This window comes from Pleurodeles waltl, chromosome 7 (genome assembly GCF_031143425.1).
Source record: "Pleurodeles waltl isolate 20211129_DDA chromosome 7, aPleWal1.hap1.20221129, whole genome shotgun sequence".
NCBI lineage: Eukaryota > Metazoa > Chordata > Amphibia > Caudata > Salamandridae > Pleurodeles > Pleurodeles waltl.
The window spans coordinates 1,390,850,255-1,390,866,778 of NC_090446.1; the positions used below are offsets into that span (position 1 = coordinate 1,390,850,255).

The following is a 16,524-nucleotide window of genomic DNA, read 5'->3' on the forward strand; positions in this document are numbered from 1 at the left end:
GTCTCCCCCCTTCGGAAGAAAACTGCTCCAGCGACGCTTTCCCCAGGACCAGCGACCTCTGAATCCTCAGAGGACTGCCCTGCTCTAAAAGGACCAAGAAACTCCAGAGAACAGCGGCCCTGTTCAACAAAGACTGCAACTTTGTTTCCAGAGGAGCAACTTTAAAGACCCCTGCAATTCCCGCCAGAAGCGTGAGACTTGCAACACTGCACCCGGCGACCCCGACTCGACTGGTGAAGAAACAACGCTACAGGGAGGACCCCCAGGCGACTCCAAGACTGTGAGTAACCAAAGTTGTCCCTCCTGAGCCCCCACAGCGACGCCTGCAGAGGGAATCCCGAGGCTCCCCCTGACCGCAACTGTCTGATTCCCAGATCCCGACGCCTGGAAAAGACACTGCACCCGCAGCCCCCAAGACCTGAAGGATCGGAACTCCAGTGCAGGAGTGACCCCCAGGAGGCCCTCTCCCTTGCCCAGGTGGTGGCTACCCCGAGGAGCCCCCCCGCTTGCCTGCCTGCACCGCTAAAGAGACCCCTTGGTCTCCCATTGATTCCTATTACCAACCGACGCTTGTTTGCACACTGCACCCGGCCGCCCCCGCGCTGCTGAGGGTGTACTTTCTGTGTGGACTTGTGTACCCCCCGGTGCCCTACAAAACCCCCCTGGGCTGCCCTCCGAAGACGCGGGTACTTACCTGCTGGCAGACTAGAACCGGGGCACCCCCTTCTCCATTGAAGCCTATGTGTTTTGGGCACCACTTTGAACTCTGCACCTGACCAGCCCTGAGCTGCTGGTGTGGTAACTTTGGGGTTGTTCTGAACCCCCAACGGTGGGCTACCTTGGACCCCAATTTGAACCCCGTAGGTGGTTTACTTACCTGCAAGAACTAACAATAACTTACCTCCTCTAGGAACTGTGAAAATTGCACTGTGTCCACTTTTAAAATAGCTATATGTGTTTTATGTAAAAAGTATATGTGCTATTGTGATTATTCAAAGTTCCTAAAGTACTTACCTGCAATACCTTTCAAATGAGATATTACATGTAGAATTTGAACCTGTGGTTCTTAAAATAAACTAAAAAAATATATTTTTCTATACAAAAACCTATTGGCCTGGAATTGTCTCTGAGTATGTGTTCCTCATTTATTGCCTGTGTGTATGTACAATAAATGCTTAACACTACTCCCTTTGATAAGCCTACTGCTCGACCACACTACCACAAAATAGAGCATTGGTATTATCTCTTTTTGCCACTATCTTACCTCTAAGGGGAACCCTTGGACTCTGTGCATACTATTCCTTACTTTGAAATAGTGCATACAGAGCCAACTTCCTACAGAGCTACTGCCCTAAACATCGAAATCATATCTTGAAATGTTCGCTTCCTCTGTGGAGGATGGAAGGCTCAGAGCAGTGTGGTATCCAGCACAAGAGAGAGTAGAGCCCCTGTGTAATTTCATGCTCTGGCACAAACTCCACTGCTTCCTTCTGCAGCAGGACTACCACTTCCTGCCACAGCATTCAAAGGTGGTTGTCAGATTGACAGGACTGAGACAGGGGCATGTGAGAGGAGGGTAGCTGCAGGAAGGGTAGAGTATATCATTTTTCCACAATTTGCCCATGATCCTACCTGAGGTGTAGGCCATGTTCAGTCCTGCTTTAATAATGTGGCAGGAAGCATCCAGGACATCCCACAACACTTTGTCAAAATGGTCCATGAAATGCTCAGGCAAGTTGGGAAACTATCACTGAAGCCATATCCCACAGGGCATGAGTGTAATGTCCCTAAAACACACACAATGCCAGGTTTCCTGCAGACAACATTTTCATACAGGCCACTTCTAGTTTTTCAGATTCCTTGACTAGGGGATGAGTGGGTAATGTCCCTGGGTTGGATTTAGAGTTAAATGAGACCTGGACTACCAGGTTCTCCATAAAGGGATGTATTTTGCTTTTAAACAAGGTATCCTCGCGTTGGTCTGTGATGCCTTGTCATTGTACAGCTTCCTGCCAGAGCCATTGTGGGCTACACCCTAATCCCCTTCATGACATCATGGAGAGCATCATTAAATGGGAGCTAGGGTTTTACTGATGCTGAGGCTGACTGCAGAACATCTGTGAGAATACTGGGTCTGTATTCGACAGAGGGATGTGACAATACTTCAGCTGCCTTCTTGAGCATGGCGTTAAAGGGCGCCACCTCTGTTGTATAAAGACCTGGAGGTGGGTCAATGTCAATATCAGAAAATGTGGCTAACCCACTTGCATTGTGGACCACCCGTAAACCTGCCACCTCAGAAGATGGTAGGGGAGAACCTGCCGACCTATGGGGCCTAATGGAACTTCTGAGGAGACGGCAACCTGCTTCAACATATCCAGCATAGCCTGGAGAAACAAGGCTGTGTCCGCTCCTGACACTGGGATATCGGAGTAAGCCAGCATTGGAACCATCACTGACACCGGTTATAGCGGCACCAGAGTCGGTACTGGCAGGCCCTCTTGTGGTGAATGCTCCACCAATTCAGGCTTGAGAGAGGAGGAAGTCTGGGTGCAAAGCCCGGTGTGCAAACTAACCCCTGACTCTCAAACGCCTCTTGGGCGAAGAGGAGTGCTTCTTCTTCTGGTGCCTCAGCTTCCTTTCCCTGGTGGATTTCGATTATGCAGAGGAGCAGGAGGACAATCTGAATGTTGCCCTGGACCTTAACCAGCAACTGCCAAGCTTGCAGGGTCCATAAAAAGCTTGGCCTCTCTCTTCTAAAATTGCCTTCAGATTCATCTGAAGACAAAATTTGCAAGTGGAGGAATGGTGTCTAGAAGCTGCACACCATAGACAACTGTCATGTGGGTCTCCGATAGGCATCTCGCTATCACACCTATTGGAGGGTTTAAAACGTGGCTTTTCTTTTTCAGTGATGACATGTCCCTAAGCACTGCACCAAATTTTGAGAGAGCAAAAATTCACTTAGCTGAAGAGGGCATCTCCGGACCCATGGCGGAAGGCACGGAAAAAAAACTGGCGACAGGATACCAGGGTTTACTATTCCCGCTAAGATATTGAGTGCACAAAATTGGTTGCAGTGCAGTCGGAAGTGTTTTGGGACCTTAAGCTGCTCCATATACAGCCTGTAGTCAGTATGTAGGGCAATGGAATAGCCTTACTCTGGGAGAAGATTTCACATGTAGCAATGTAAAGTTAATAAGATGACCAGTATTAAGGAACAATTTAGATGTTATAGGAACAACTGTATGTCTTTACTGTAAAAACTGCTGAGATAACAAAACTATTGAAGTGGAAACAACAAAGAATATCTAGAGAGACTGGAAACAAATGTTGAGGCAACTGGTATGGTATCAGATTTCACACAGATTGCTTATAAATATCAATATGAAATAAACACACATTACTGGAAAATAAGATAGCCAGGCAAGATGGGAACATGGCTTGAACAATCTCCAGGAAGATAAATAGGACACTGCTGCTATGGCAACTGGAACAGCTGAAGATGACACTGTAAACCTCACAATTTGGATGCTGCAGTCAATTATGGCAGAGTAAATTCCCATATTTGAGATGCTTACGTCTCTCAACGGTTCAGGTTTGTTAGGTACACCCCGTGTTATTCTACTATTCAGTTCAACTAAAAGCTTATAATGTTTCGATAAATAGACTAAATTTGTTGTTCAAGTGGTGTGGAATGGGCATTAAATAAGAGATGAGGACCTTGAAGAAGTATGATACTCCTGTGCTCAGTATACATTTAACTAATGTAGGAAGTTGGCTCTGTATGTGCTATTTCAAAGTAAGGAATAGCATGCACAGAGTCCAAGGGTTCCCCTTAGAGGTAAGATAGTGGCAAAAAGAGATAATACTAATGCTCTATTTTGTGGTAGTGTGGTCGAGCAGTAGGCTTATCCAAGGAGTAGTGTTAAGCATTTCTTGTACATACACATAGACAATAAATGAGGTACACACACTCAGAGACAAATCCAGCCAATAGGTTTTTGTATAGAAAAATATCTTTTCTTAGTTTATTTTAAGAACCACAGGTTCAAATTCTACATGTAATATCTCATTTGAAAGGTATTGCAGGTAAGTACTTTAGGAACTTTAAATCATAAAAATTGCATGTATACTTTTCAAGTTATTGACAAATAGCTGCTTTAAAAGTGGACACTTAGTGCAATTTTCACAGTTCCTAGGGGAGGTAAGTTTTGGTTAGTTTTACCAGGTAAGTAAGACACTTACAGGGTTCAGTTCTTGGTCCAAGGTAGCCCACCGTTGGGGGTTCAGAGCAACCCCAAAGTCACCACACCAGCAGCTCAGGGCCGGTCAGGTGCAGAGTTCAAAGTGGTGCCCAAAACACATAGGCTAGAATGGAGAGAAGGGGGTGCCCCGGTTCCGGTCTGCTTGCAGGTAAGTACCCGCGTCTTCGGAGGGCAGACCAGGGGGGTTTTGTAGGGCACCGGGGGGGACACAAGCCCACACAGAAATTTCACCCTCAGCAGCGCGGGGGCGGCCGGGTGCAGTGTAGAAACAAGCGTCGGGTTTGTAATGGAAGTCAATGGGAGATCTAGGGATCTCTTCAGCGCTGCAGGCAGGCAAGGGGGGGGTTCCTCGGGGAAACCTCCACTTGGTCAAGGGAGAGGGACTCCTGGGGGTCACTCCTCCAGTGAAAGTCCGGTCCTTCAGGTCCTGGGGGCTGCGGGTGCAGGGTCTCTCCCAGGTGTCGGGACTTAGGATTCAAAGAGTCGCGGTCAGGGGAAGCCTCGGGATTCCCTCTGCAGGCGGCGCTGTGGGGGCTCAGGGGGGACAGGTTTTTGTACTCACAGTCTTAGAGTAGTCCTGGGTTCCCTCCTGAGGTGTTGGATCGCCACCAGCCGAGTCGGGGTCGCCGGGTGCAGTGTTGCAAGTCTCACGCTTCTTGCGGGGAGCTTGCAGGGTTCTTTAAAGCTGCTGGAAACAAAGTTGCAGCTTTTCTTGGAGCAGGTCCGCTGTCCTCGGGAGTTTCTTGTCTTTTCGAAGCAGGGGCAGTCCTCAGAGGATGTCGAGGTCGCTGGTCCCTTTGGAAGGCGTCGCTGGAGCAGGATCTTTGGAAGGCAGGAGACAGGCCGGTGAGTTTCTGGAGCCAAGGCAGTTGTCGTCTTCTGGTCTTCCTCTGCAGGGGTTTTCAGCTAGGCAGTCCTTCTTCTTGTAGTTGCAGGAATCTAATTTTCTAGGGTTCAGGGTAGCCCTTAAATACTAAATTTAAGGGCGTGTTTAGGTCTGGGGGGTTAGTAGCCAATGGCTACTAGCCCTGAGGGTGGGTACACCCTCTTTGTGCCTCCTCCCAAGGGGAGGGGGTCACAATCCTAACCCTATTGGGGGAATCCTCCATCTGCAAGATGGAGGATTTCTAAAAGTCAGAGTCACCTCAGCTCAGGACACCTTAGGGGCTGTCCTGACTGGCCAGTGACTCCTCCTTGTTGCTTTCTTTGTTCCCTCCAGCCTTGCCGCCAAAAGTGGGGGCCGTGGCCGGAGGGGGCGGGCAACTCCACTAAGCTGGAGTGCCCTGGTGGGCTGTGACAAAGGGGTGAGCCCACCGCCAGGTGTTACAGCTCCTGCCTGGGGGAGGTGTTAGCATCTCCACCCAGTGCAGGCTTTGTTACTGGCCTCAGAGTGACAAAGGCACTCTCCCCATGGGGCCAGCAACATGTCTCTGGTGTGGCAGGCTGCTGGAACTAGTCAGCCTACACAGACAGTCGGTTAAGTTTCAGGGGGCACCTCTAAGGTGCCCTCTGTGGTGTATTTTACAATAAAATGTACACTGGCATCAGTGTGCATTTATTGTGCTGAGAAGTTTGATACCAAACTTCCCAGTTTTCAGTGTAGCCATTATGGTGCTGTGGAGTTCGTGTTTGACAGACTCCCAGACCATATACTCTTATGGCTACCCTGCACTTACAATGTCTAAGGTTTTGTTTAGACACTGTAGGGGTACCATGCTCATGCACTGGTACCCTCACCTATGGTATAGTGCACCCTGCCTTAGGGCTGTAAGGCCTGCTAGAGGGGTGTCTAACCTATACTGCATAGGCAGTGAGAGGCTGGCATGGCACCCTGAGGGGAGTGCCATGTCGACTTACTCGTTTTGTCCTCACTAGCACACACAAGCTGGCAAGCAGTGTGTCTGTGCTGAGTGAGAGGTCTCCAGGGTGGCATAAGACATGCTGCAGCCCTTAGAGACCTTCCTTGGCATCAGGGCCCTTGGTACTAGAAGTACCAGTTACAAGGGACTTATCTGGATGCCAGGGTCTGTCAATTGTGGATACAAAAGTACAGGTTAGGGAAAGAACACTGGTGCTGGGGCCTGGTTAGCAGGCCTCAGCACACTTTCAATTGTAAACATAGCATCAGCAAAGGCAAAAAGTCAGGGGGCAACCATGCCAAGGAGGCATTTCCTTACACAACCCCCCCCCAAACGAAAGAGGATGAGACTAACCTTTCCCAAGAGAGTCTTCATTTTCTAAGTGGAAGAACCTGGAAAGGCCATCTGCATTGGCATGGGCAGTCCCAGGTCTGTGTTCCACTATAAAGTCCATTCCCTGTAGGGAGATGGACCACCTCAACAGTTTAGGATTTTCACCTTTCATTTGCATCAGCCATTTGAGAGGTCTGTGGTCAGTTTGAACTAGGAAGTGAGTCCCAAAGAGGTATGGTCTCAGCTTCTTCAGGGACCAAACCACAGCAAAGGCCTCCCTCTCAATGGCACTCCAACGCTGCTCCCTGGGGAGTAACCTCCTGCTAATGAAAGCAACAGGCTGGTCAAGGCCATCATCATTTGTTTGGGACAAAACTGCCCCTATCCCATGTTCAGAGGCATCAGTCTGCACAATGAACTGCTTAGAATAATCTGGAGCTTTTAGAACTGGTGCTGAGCACATTGCCTGTTTCAGGGTGTCAAAGGCCTGTTGGCATTCCACAGTCCAGTTCACTTTCTTGGGCATTTTCTTGGAGGTGAGTTCAGTGAGGGCTGTCACAATGGATCCATATCCCTTCACAAACCTCCTGTAATACCCAGTCAAGCCAAGGAATGCCCTGACTTGAGTCTGGGTTTTTGGAGCTACCCAGTCCAGAATAGTCTGGATCTTGGGTTGGAGTGGCTGAACTTGGCCTCCACCTACAAGGTGTCCCAAGTAAACCACAGTTCCCTGCCCTATCTGGCATTTGGATGCCTTGATAGAGAGGCCTGCAGATTGCAGAGCCTTCAAAACCTTTTTCAGGTGGACCAGGTGATCCTGCCAGGTGGAGCTAAAGACAGCAATATCATCAAGATAAGCTGTGCTAAAGGACTCCAAGCCAGCAAGGACTTGATTCACCAACCTTTGGAAGGTGGCAGGGGCATTCTTTAAACCAAAGGGCATAACAGTAAACTGATAATGCCCATCAGGTGTGGAGAATGCTGTTTTCTCTTTTGCTCCAGGTGCCATTTTTATTTGCCAGTACCCTGCTGTCAAGTCAAAGGTACTTAAGAATTTGGCAGCACCTAATTTATCTATGAGCTCATCAGCTCTTGGAATTGGATGAGCATCTGTCTTGGTGACAGAATTGAGCCCTCTGTAGTCCACACAAAACCTCATCTCTTTCTTTCCATCTTTGGTGTGAGGTTTGGGGACTAAGACCACTGGGCTAGCCCAGGGGCTGTCAGAGCGCTCAATTACTCCCAATTCCAGCATCTTGTGGACTTCCACCTTGATGCTTTCCTTAACATGGTCAGACTGTCTAAAGATTTTGTTTTTGACAGGCATGCTGTCTCCTGTGTCCACATCATGGGTACACAGGTGTGTCTGACCAGGGGTTAAGGAGAAGAGTTCAGGAAACTGTTGTAGGACTCTCCTACAATCAGCTTGCTGTTGGCCAGAGAGGGTGTCTGAGTAGATCACTCCATCTACTGTGCCATCTTTTGGGTCTGATGATAGAAGATCAGGGAGAGGTTCACTCTCTGCCTCCTGATCCTCATCTGTTACCATCAACAGATTCACATCAGCCCTGTCATGGAAGAGCTTAAGGCGGTTCACATGGATCACCCTCTTGGGGCTCCTGCTTGTGCCCAGGTCCACCAGGTAGGTGACCTGACTCTTCCTTTCTAGCACTGGGTAAGGGCCACTCCATTTGTCCTGGAGTGCCCTGGGAGCCACAGGCTCCAGCACCCAGACTTTCTGCCCTGGTTGGAACTCAACCAGTGCAGCCTTTTGGTCATACCAAAACTTCTGGAGCTGTTGGCTGGCCTCAAGGTTTTTGGTTGCCTTTTCCATGTACTCTGCCATTCTAGAGCGAAGGCCAAGTACATAGTCCACTATGTCCTGTTTAGGCTCATGGAGAGGTCTCTCCCAGCCTTCTTTAACAAGGGCAAGTGGTCCCCTTACAGGATGACCAAACAGAAGTTCAAAGGGTGAGAATCCTACTCCCTTCTGTGGCACCTCTCTGTAAGCGAAAAGCAGACATGGCAAGAGGACATCCCATCTCCTTTTGAGTTTTTCTGGGAGCCCCATGATCATGCCTTTTAATGTCTTGTTGAATCTCTCAACCAAGCCATTAGTTTGTGGATGGTATGGTGTAGTGAATTTATAAGTCACTCCACACTCATTCCACATGTGTTTTAGGTATGCTGACATGAAGTTGGTACCTCTGTCAGACACCACCTCCTTAGGGAAACCCACTCTGGTAAAGATACCAATGAGGGCCTTGGTTACTGCAGGGGCAGTAGTCGACCTAAGGGGAATAGCTTCAGGATACCTGGTAGCATGATCCACTACTACCAGGATATACATATTTCCTGAGGCTGTGGGAGGTTCTAGTGGACCAACTATGTCCACACCCACTCTTTCAAAGGGAACCCCCACCACTGGAAGTGGAATGAGGGGGGCCTTTGGATGCCCACCTGTCTTACCACTGGCTTGACAGGTGGGGCAGGAGAGGCAAAACTCCTTAACCATGTTGGACATATTGGGCCAGTAGAAGTGGTTGACTAACCTCTCCCACGTCTTGGTTTGTCCCAAATGTCCAGCAAGGGGAATGTCATGGGCCAATGTTAGGATGAACTTCCTGAACAGCTGAGGCACTACCACTCTCCTAGTGGCACCAGGTTTGGGGTCTCTGGCCTCAGTGTACAGGAGTCCATCTTCCCAATAGACCCTATGTGTTCCATTTTTCTTGCCTTTGGACTCTTCAGCAGCTTGCTGCCTAAGGCCTTCAAGGGAGGGACAGGTTTCTTGTCCCTTACACAGCTCCTCCCTTGAGGGTCCCCCTGGGCCTAAGAGCTCAACCTGATAAGGTTCAAGCTCCAAAGGCTCAGTTCCCTCAGAGGGCAGAACTTCTTACTGAGAAGAGAGGTTCCCTTTCTTTTGCTGTGTTGCAGTTGGTTTCCCAACTGACTTTCCTGTTCTCTTGGTAGGCTGGGCCATTTTTCCAGACTCCAGCTCTACTTTTTCACCCTGTGCCTTGCATTGTGCTCTTGTTTTCACACACACCAGTTCAGGGATACCCAGCATTGCTGCATGGGTTTTTAGCTCTACCTCAGCCCATGCTGAGGATTCCAGGTCATTTCCAAGCAGACAGTCCACTGGGATATTTGAGGAGACCACCACCTGTTTCAGGCCATTGACCCCTCCCCATTCTAAAGTAACCATTGCCATGGGATGTACTTTTCTCTGATTGTCAGCGTTGGTGACTGTGTAAGTTTTTCCAGTCAGGTATTGGCCAGGGGAAACCAGTTTCTCTGTCACCATGGTGACACTGGCACCTGTATCCCTCAGGCCCTCTATTCTAGTCCCATTAATTAAGAGTTGCTGTCTGTATTTTTGCATGTTAGGCGGCCAGACAGCTAGTGTGGCTAAATCCACCCCACCCTCAGAAACTAGAGTAGCTTCAGTGTGGACCCTGATTTGCTCTGGGCACACTGTTGATCCCACTTGGAGACTAGCCATACCAGTGTTACCTGGATGGGAGTTTGGAGTGGAACCTTTCTTGGGACAGGCCTTGTCTCCAGTTTGGTGTCCATGCTGTTTACAGCTATGACACCAGGCCTTTTTGGGATCAAAGTTTTTACCCTTGTACCCATTGTTTTGTGAAGAGGCTCTGGGCCCACCCTCCTGTGCAGGTTTTTGGGGGCCTGTAGAAGACTCTTTACTATTTTTAGTTTTGGTTGTCTCATCACCCTTCCCCTGGGGAGTCTTTGTGACCCCTTTCTTTTGGTCACCCCCTGTTGAAGTCTTGGACACCCTTGTCTTGACCCAATGGTCCGCCTTCTTTCCCAATTCTTGGGGAGAAATTGGTCCTAGGTCTACCAGATGCTGATGCAGTTTATCATTGAAACAATTACTTAACAGGTGTTCTTTCACAAATAAATTGTACAGCCCATCATAATTACTTACACCACTGCCTTGAATCCAACCATCTAGTGTTTTCACTGAGTAGTCTACAAAGTCAACCCAGGTCTGGCTCGAGGATTTTTGAGCCCCCCTGAACCTAATCCTGTACTCCTCAGTGGAGAATCCAAAGCCCTCAATCAGGGTACCCTTCATGAGGTCATAAGATTCTGCATCTTTTCCAGAGAGTGTGAGGAGTCTATCCCTACACTTTCCAGTGAACATTTCCCAAAGGAGAGCACCCCAGTGAGATCTGTTCACTTTTCTGGTTACACAAGCCCTCTCAAAAGCTGTGAACCATTTGGTGATGTCATCACCATCTTCATATTTTGTCACAATCCCTTTGGGGATTTTTAACATGTCAGGAGAATCTCTGACCCTATTTATATTGCTGCCACCATTGATGGGTCCTAGGCCCATCTCTTGTCTTTCCCTTTCTATGGCTAGGAGCTGTCTCTCTAAAGCCAATCTTTTGGCCATCCTGGCTAACAGGAGGTCATCTTCACTGAGAGCATCCTCAGTGATTTCAGAAATGTGGGACCCTCCTGTGAGGGACTCACTATTTCTGACTAACACAGTTGGAGACAGGACTTGAGGGGTCCTGTTCTCCCTATTTAGGACTGGAGGAGGGACATTGGCCTCCAAGTCACTAATTTCTTCCTCTGTGATGTCATCATCAGAGGGGTTGGCTTTTTCAAACTCTGCCAACAGCTCCTGGAGCTGAATTTTGGTAGGTCTGGAGCCAATGGTTATTTTCTTTATATTACAGAGAGACCTTAGCTCCCTCATCTTAAGATGGAGGTAAGGTGTGGTGTCGAGTTCCACCACCTGCATCTCTGTATCAGACATTATTCTGCTAAGAGGTGGAATACTTTTTAAAGAATCTAAAACAGTTTCTAGAATCTAATTTCAAACTTTTAACAAACTTTTAAACTCTAAAAGACAATGCTAAACAGGGACTTAACACACAAGGCCCTAGCAGGACTTTTAAGAATTTAGAAAAATTTCAAATTGCAAAAATGAATTTCTAATGACAATTTTGGAATTTGTCGTGTGATCAGGTATTGGCTGAGTAGTCCAGCAAATGCAAAGTCTTGTACCCCACCGCTGATCCACCAATGTAGGAAGTTGGCTCTGTATGTGCTATTTCAAAGTAAGGAATAGCATGCACAGAGTCCAAGGGTTCCCCTTAGAGGTAAGATAGTGGCAAAAAGAGATAATACTAATGCTCTATTTTGTGGTAGTGTGGTCGAGCAGTAGGCTTATCCAAGGAGTAGTGTTAAGCATTTGTTGTACATACACATAGACAATAAATGAGGTACACACACTCAGAGACAAATCCAGCCAATAGGTTTTTGTATAGAAAAATATCTTTTCTTAGTTTATTTTAAGAACCACAGGTTCAAATTCTACATGTAATATCTCATTTGAAAGGTATTGCAGGTAAGTACTTTAGGAACTTTAAATCATAAAAATTGCATGTATACTTTTCAAGTTATTGACAAATAGCTGCTTTAAAAGTGGACACTTAGTGCAATTTTCACAGTTCCTAAGGGAGGTAAGTTTTGGTTAGTTTTACCAGGTAAGTAAGACACTTACAGGGTTCAGTTCTTGGTCCAAGGTAGCCCACCGTTGGGGGTTCAGAGCAACCCCAAAGTCACCACACCAGCAGCTCAGGGCCGGTCAGGTGCAGAGTTCAAAGTGGTGCCCAAAACACATAGGCTAGAATGGAGAGAAGGGGGTGCCCCGGTTCCGGTCTGCTTGCAGGTAAGTACCCGCGTCTTCGGAGGGCAGACCAGGGGGGTTTTGTAGGGCACCGGGGGGGACACAAGCCCACACAGAAATTTCACCCTCAGCAGCGCGGGGGCGGCCGGGTGCAGTGTAGAAACAAGCGTCGGGTTTGTAATGGAAGTCAATGGGAGATCTAGGGATCTCTTCAGCGCTGCAGGCAGGCAAGGGGGGGGTTCCTCGGGGAAACCTCCACTTGGTCAAGGGAGAGGGACTCCTGGGGGTCACTCCTCCAGTGAAAGTCCGGTCCTTCAGGTCCTGGGGGCTGCGGGTGCAGGGTCTCTCCCAGGTGTCGGGACTTAGGATTCAAAGAGTCGCGGTCAGGGGAAGCCTCGGGATTCCCTCTGCAGGCGGCGCTGTGGGGGCTCAGGGGGGACAGGTTTTTGTACTCACAGTCTTAGAGTAGTCCTGGGGTCCCTCCTGAGGTGTTGGATCGCCACCAGCCGAGTCGGGGTCGCCGGGTGCAGTGTTGCAAGTCTCACGCTTCTTGCGGGGAGCTTGCAGGGTTCTTTAAAGCTGCTGGAAACAAAGTTGCAGCTTTTCTTGGAGCAGGTCCGCTGTCCTCGGGAGTTTCTTGTCTTTTCGAAGCAGGGGCAGTCCTCAGAGGATGTCGAGGTCGCTGGTCCCTTTGGAAGGCGTCACTGGAGCAGGATCTTTGGAAGGCAGGAGACAGGCCGGTGAGTTTCTGGAGCCAAGGCAGTTGTCGTCTTCTGGTCTTCCTCTGCAGGGGTTTTCAGCTAGGCAGTCCTTCTTCTTGTAGTTGCAGGAATCTAATTTTCTAGGGTTCAGGGTAGCCCTTAAATACTAAATTTAAGGGCGTGTTTAGGTCTGGGGGGTTAGTAGCCAATGGCTACTAGCCCTGAGGGTGGGTACACCCTCTTTGTGCCTCCTCCCAAGGGGAGGGGGTCACAATCCTAACCCTATTGGGGGAATCCTCCATCTGCAAGATGGAGGATTTCTAAAAGTCAGAGTCACCTCAGCTCAGGACACCTTAGGGGCTGTCTTGACTGGCCAGTGACTCCTCCTTGTTGCTTTCTTTGTTCCCTCCAGCCTTGCCGCCAAAAGTGGGGGCCGTGGCCGGAGGGGGCGGGCAACTCCACTAAGCTGGAGTGCCCTGCTGGGCTGTGACAAAGGGGTGAGCCTTTGAGGCTCACCGCCAGGTGTTACAGCTCCTGCCTGGGGGAGGTGTTAGCATCTCCACCCAGTGCAGGCTTTGTTACTGGCCTCAGAGTGACAAAGGCACTCTCCCCATGGGGCCAGCAACATGTCTCTGGTGTGGCAGGCTGCTGGAACTAGTCAGCCTACACAGACAGTCGGTTAAGTTTCAGGGGGCACCTCTAAGGTGCCCTCTGTGGTGTATTTTACAATAAAATGTACACTGGCATCAGTGTGCATTTATTGTGCTGAGAAGTTTGATACCAAACTTCCCAGTTTTCAGTGTAGCCATTATGGTGCTGTGGAGTTCGTGTTTGACAGACTCCCAGACCATATACTCTTATGGATACCCTGCACTTACAATGTCTAAGGTTTTGTTTAGACACTGTAGGGGTACCATGCTCATGCACTGGTACCCTCACCTATGGTATAGTGCACCCTGCCTTAGGGCTGTAAGGCCTGCTAGAGGGGTGTCTTACCTATACTGCATAGGCAGTGAGAGGCTGGCATGGCACCCTGAGGGGAGTGCCATGTCGACTTACTCGTTTTGTCCTCACTAGCACACACAAGCTGGCAAGCAGTGTGTCTGTGCTGAGTGAGAGGTCTCCAGGGTGGCATAAGACATGCTGCAGCCCTTAGAGACCTTCCTTGGCATCAGGGCCCTTGGTACTAGAAGTACCAGTTACAAGGGACTTATCTGGATGCCAGGGTCTGTCAATTGTGGATACAAAAGTACAGGTTAGGGAAAGAACACTGGTGCTGGGGCCTGGTTAGCAGGCCTCAGCACACTTTCAATTGTAAACATAGCATCAGCAAAGGCAAAAAGTCAGGGGGCAACCATACCAAGGAGGCATTTCCTTACAACTAACCAATAAAATGATCCTCAAAAATCATCCACAGCCAGGTTCCAACTATCCAGCTGACTGCTTCTCCCTTCATATCGGAAAAACCACTATGTCGGGTTGCTAGACTGACTGGATTGTACATCTTACGTCACAATATTGTAGTGTAGCCATTTTTTAATGTAGCTTTATGCGTGTTTGCTTAACGTATTAGGCATCTGTGCACTTTGCCCTAGATGCATTTTATTTGGCCTCGCACTGTTATTTTACAATAACCAGTTTCAGGGTCTTGTTTTTATTTCCTTCTATCACACTGTTTAGCTTATTTCAGCACTGTGTTCTCAAACAATACATTCTTGCTCGCTCTGTGCTTCAGTCAAGGATACAGTCTGGTACATTGCCGATAGACGTGGTAGAAGTTTAGTCTTTATGGTTCGTAGAAAGTACACATCCTTACGTAGGGACGTTTCTTGGAACACCGGCGTGTTAGTTATAAAAACACTTTCTAGTCCGGGTACACGTAAGAGGGAGATTCCGACCAGGAACCCACAACTAGATGCTGACTGCCCTGTTGCAGATGCTGATCCAGATCACAGGCTTTTGCTCAGGTATGAGGGTTGATATCCTCCGGGGGGAACCTGAAAGGCAGGCCTAGAGCTTTACATGCTGTGCTCAAAATATAACCTAGAGAGAACATAATTTAGTTGCAATATGATAGCCTTATTCTATGTTTCACTCTCCTCGTTACTATTTCAATCCTACTGTGTTATATGGTTCTGGTTATTGCGGCTCACGCCTTGTTATCTAAAATGCAGTCGTTTTATTAAACCAATCTTTAAAACTCAAACTGCCTTTGTCATTTATAAATGAGACTGCACTTTGTATGAGAGAACTGGTTGTGACATGAGTGACCACGACTTCCCTAGGAAGCACTAAGATGTCATGCGCTCGGCTGCCCAATTGTCTCTTCCCTTTGGGCGAGATGAGGCACTGCTAGTTAGCCGGAGCATAACCCGGATCTGGGGTGACAGGGGTCCTTCACCGTGGGTCAGACTTAGTCCCCCATACTGCGAACGATCTTGCCGCCCAAAAATCCAGTAGTCTCATTAGGATAATCAGAGCCTACGCGACAATATGTTATACCTTTCACTCATCTGTGAAAGTGAAAAAACAGCCATAAAGAACCCTTCTTTCTTACCTGGGGTTTTGATACGTTCTTCTTTAATTTGTTGAGTGTTTTCCTGTTGTATGGCTCCCCACCTGTCTTAATTTTCACCATAGCGTCCCCTTGTTCAGTGTGAAGTTGTGGGAATGTGTGTAGTGCCTCCTGTAATAAAGGAGAAAAAGCACAATTGTTAAGGGCCAGTTTTGTAACAGAATACTAAAGTATTTACTTTTCAGAAAGGCAGAATCCGTTCAGGGCTAGGAATCTCATTGCACTCTCACAATCCTAGCCTTCTGCACTCGCCTGTTATTTTTTTTTAAAGTAATTGATTATTTTTTTGAGCTCCTTTGCCTGCTCCGAGCTACCTGTACATAAACACAAATCCCAATAACTCCTTTCCAGAAGAGATAAGAAATGATTTGTCCCGCAAATGGTCTGTTGCATATACCAGTAAAATTTAAGTACACCGTTACACAGTACAATAGCATTCATCAAAACATGAAGTGGCTAAGAACAGGAAACCACAGCAAAAGAACAGATTCCTTCAACCAAAGGTGTACTACATTTTACAATTCCTGTTTACGAAACATTAATTGGAACAGAGAAACATTCACCAGTTAAGAACTGCCTACATGGAAATTAAAGAAGGTACTTGTAATTAGACCTATCTGATAGAGACTTCTAGCCGCAGATTCCTTACCTTTGAATTTCCACAAGCGTCAGACTGGATCCAAAAGATTTTCTTGAGCACTACCGTCTGTGCATTGGTAGGTGATGTTGATCGGCTCCGCACGGCGGTGGCCACACTGGAAGTGACATCTGTGTCACCTATATAGGCGCCACCTCGGCGCGCTGACAACAGATCTTTTCTTTCTGCACTACTCAGCGCAGATCAGAGAGAGCTAAGCTCTGTCACTTTTTGACATGTTTTTTTTGACGTTTTATCAATCAGTTTATTGAGTTTTTTTTCTCCTGGTGTGTTGAGGAAATGTCTTTGAGGAAGACAGGTTTAAAACTGTGTGGCATCTGTCACCATGCCATGTCTGTTACGGACCCACACTTTGTGTGTCTGTGGTGTCTGGAGCGTGAACAGAACTCCAAGTTGTACTCCCACTGCCGGGCCATGGTCACAGATGTAGAGTGGATCATTAGGAGAAGCTTGTTGCGT

At 48.1% G+C, this 16,524-nt stretch overlaps 1 protein-coding gene across 1 annotated transcript in view; it reads right to left on the reverse strand.

The window, feature by feature from the left end:
* Positions 1-16,524, reverse strand: part of PRR12 (proline rich 12) — a 420,401-nt gene that overhangs the window by 21,658 nt on the left and 382,219 nt on the right. The window contains exon 12 of the mRNA XM_069200974.1: positions 15,390-15,518. Coding sequence (XP_069057075.1) covers positions 15,390-15,518 — 129 coding nt within the window. The remainder of the gene's footprint in view (positions 1-15,389; positions 15,519-16,524) is intronic.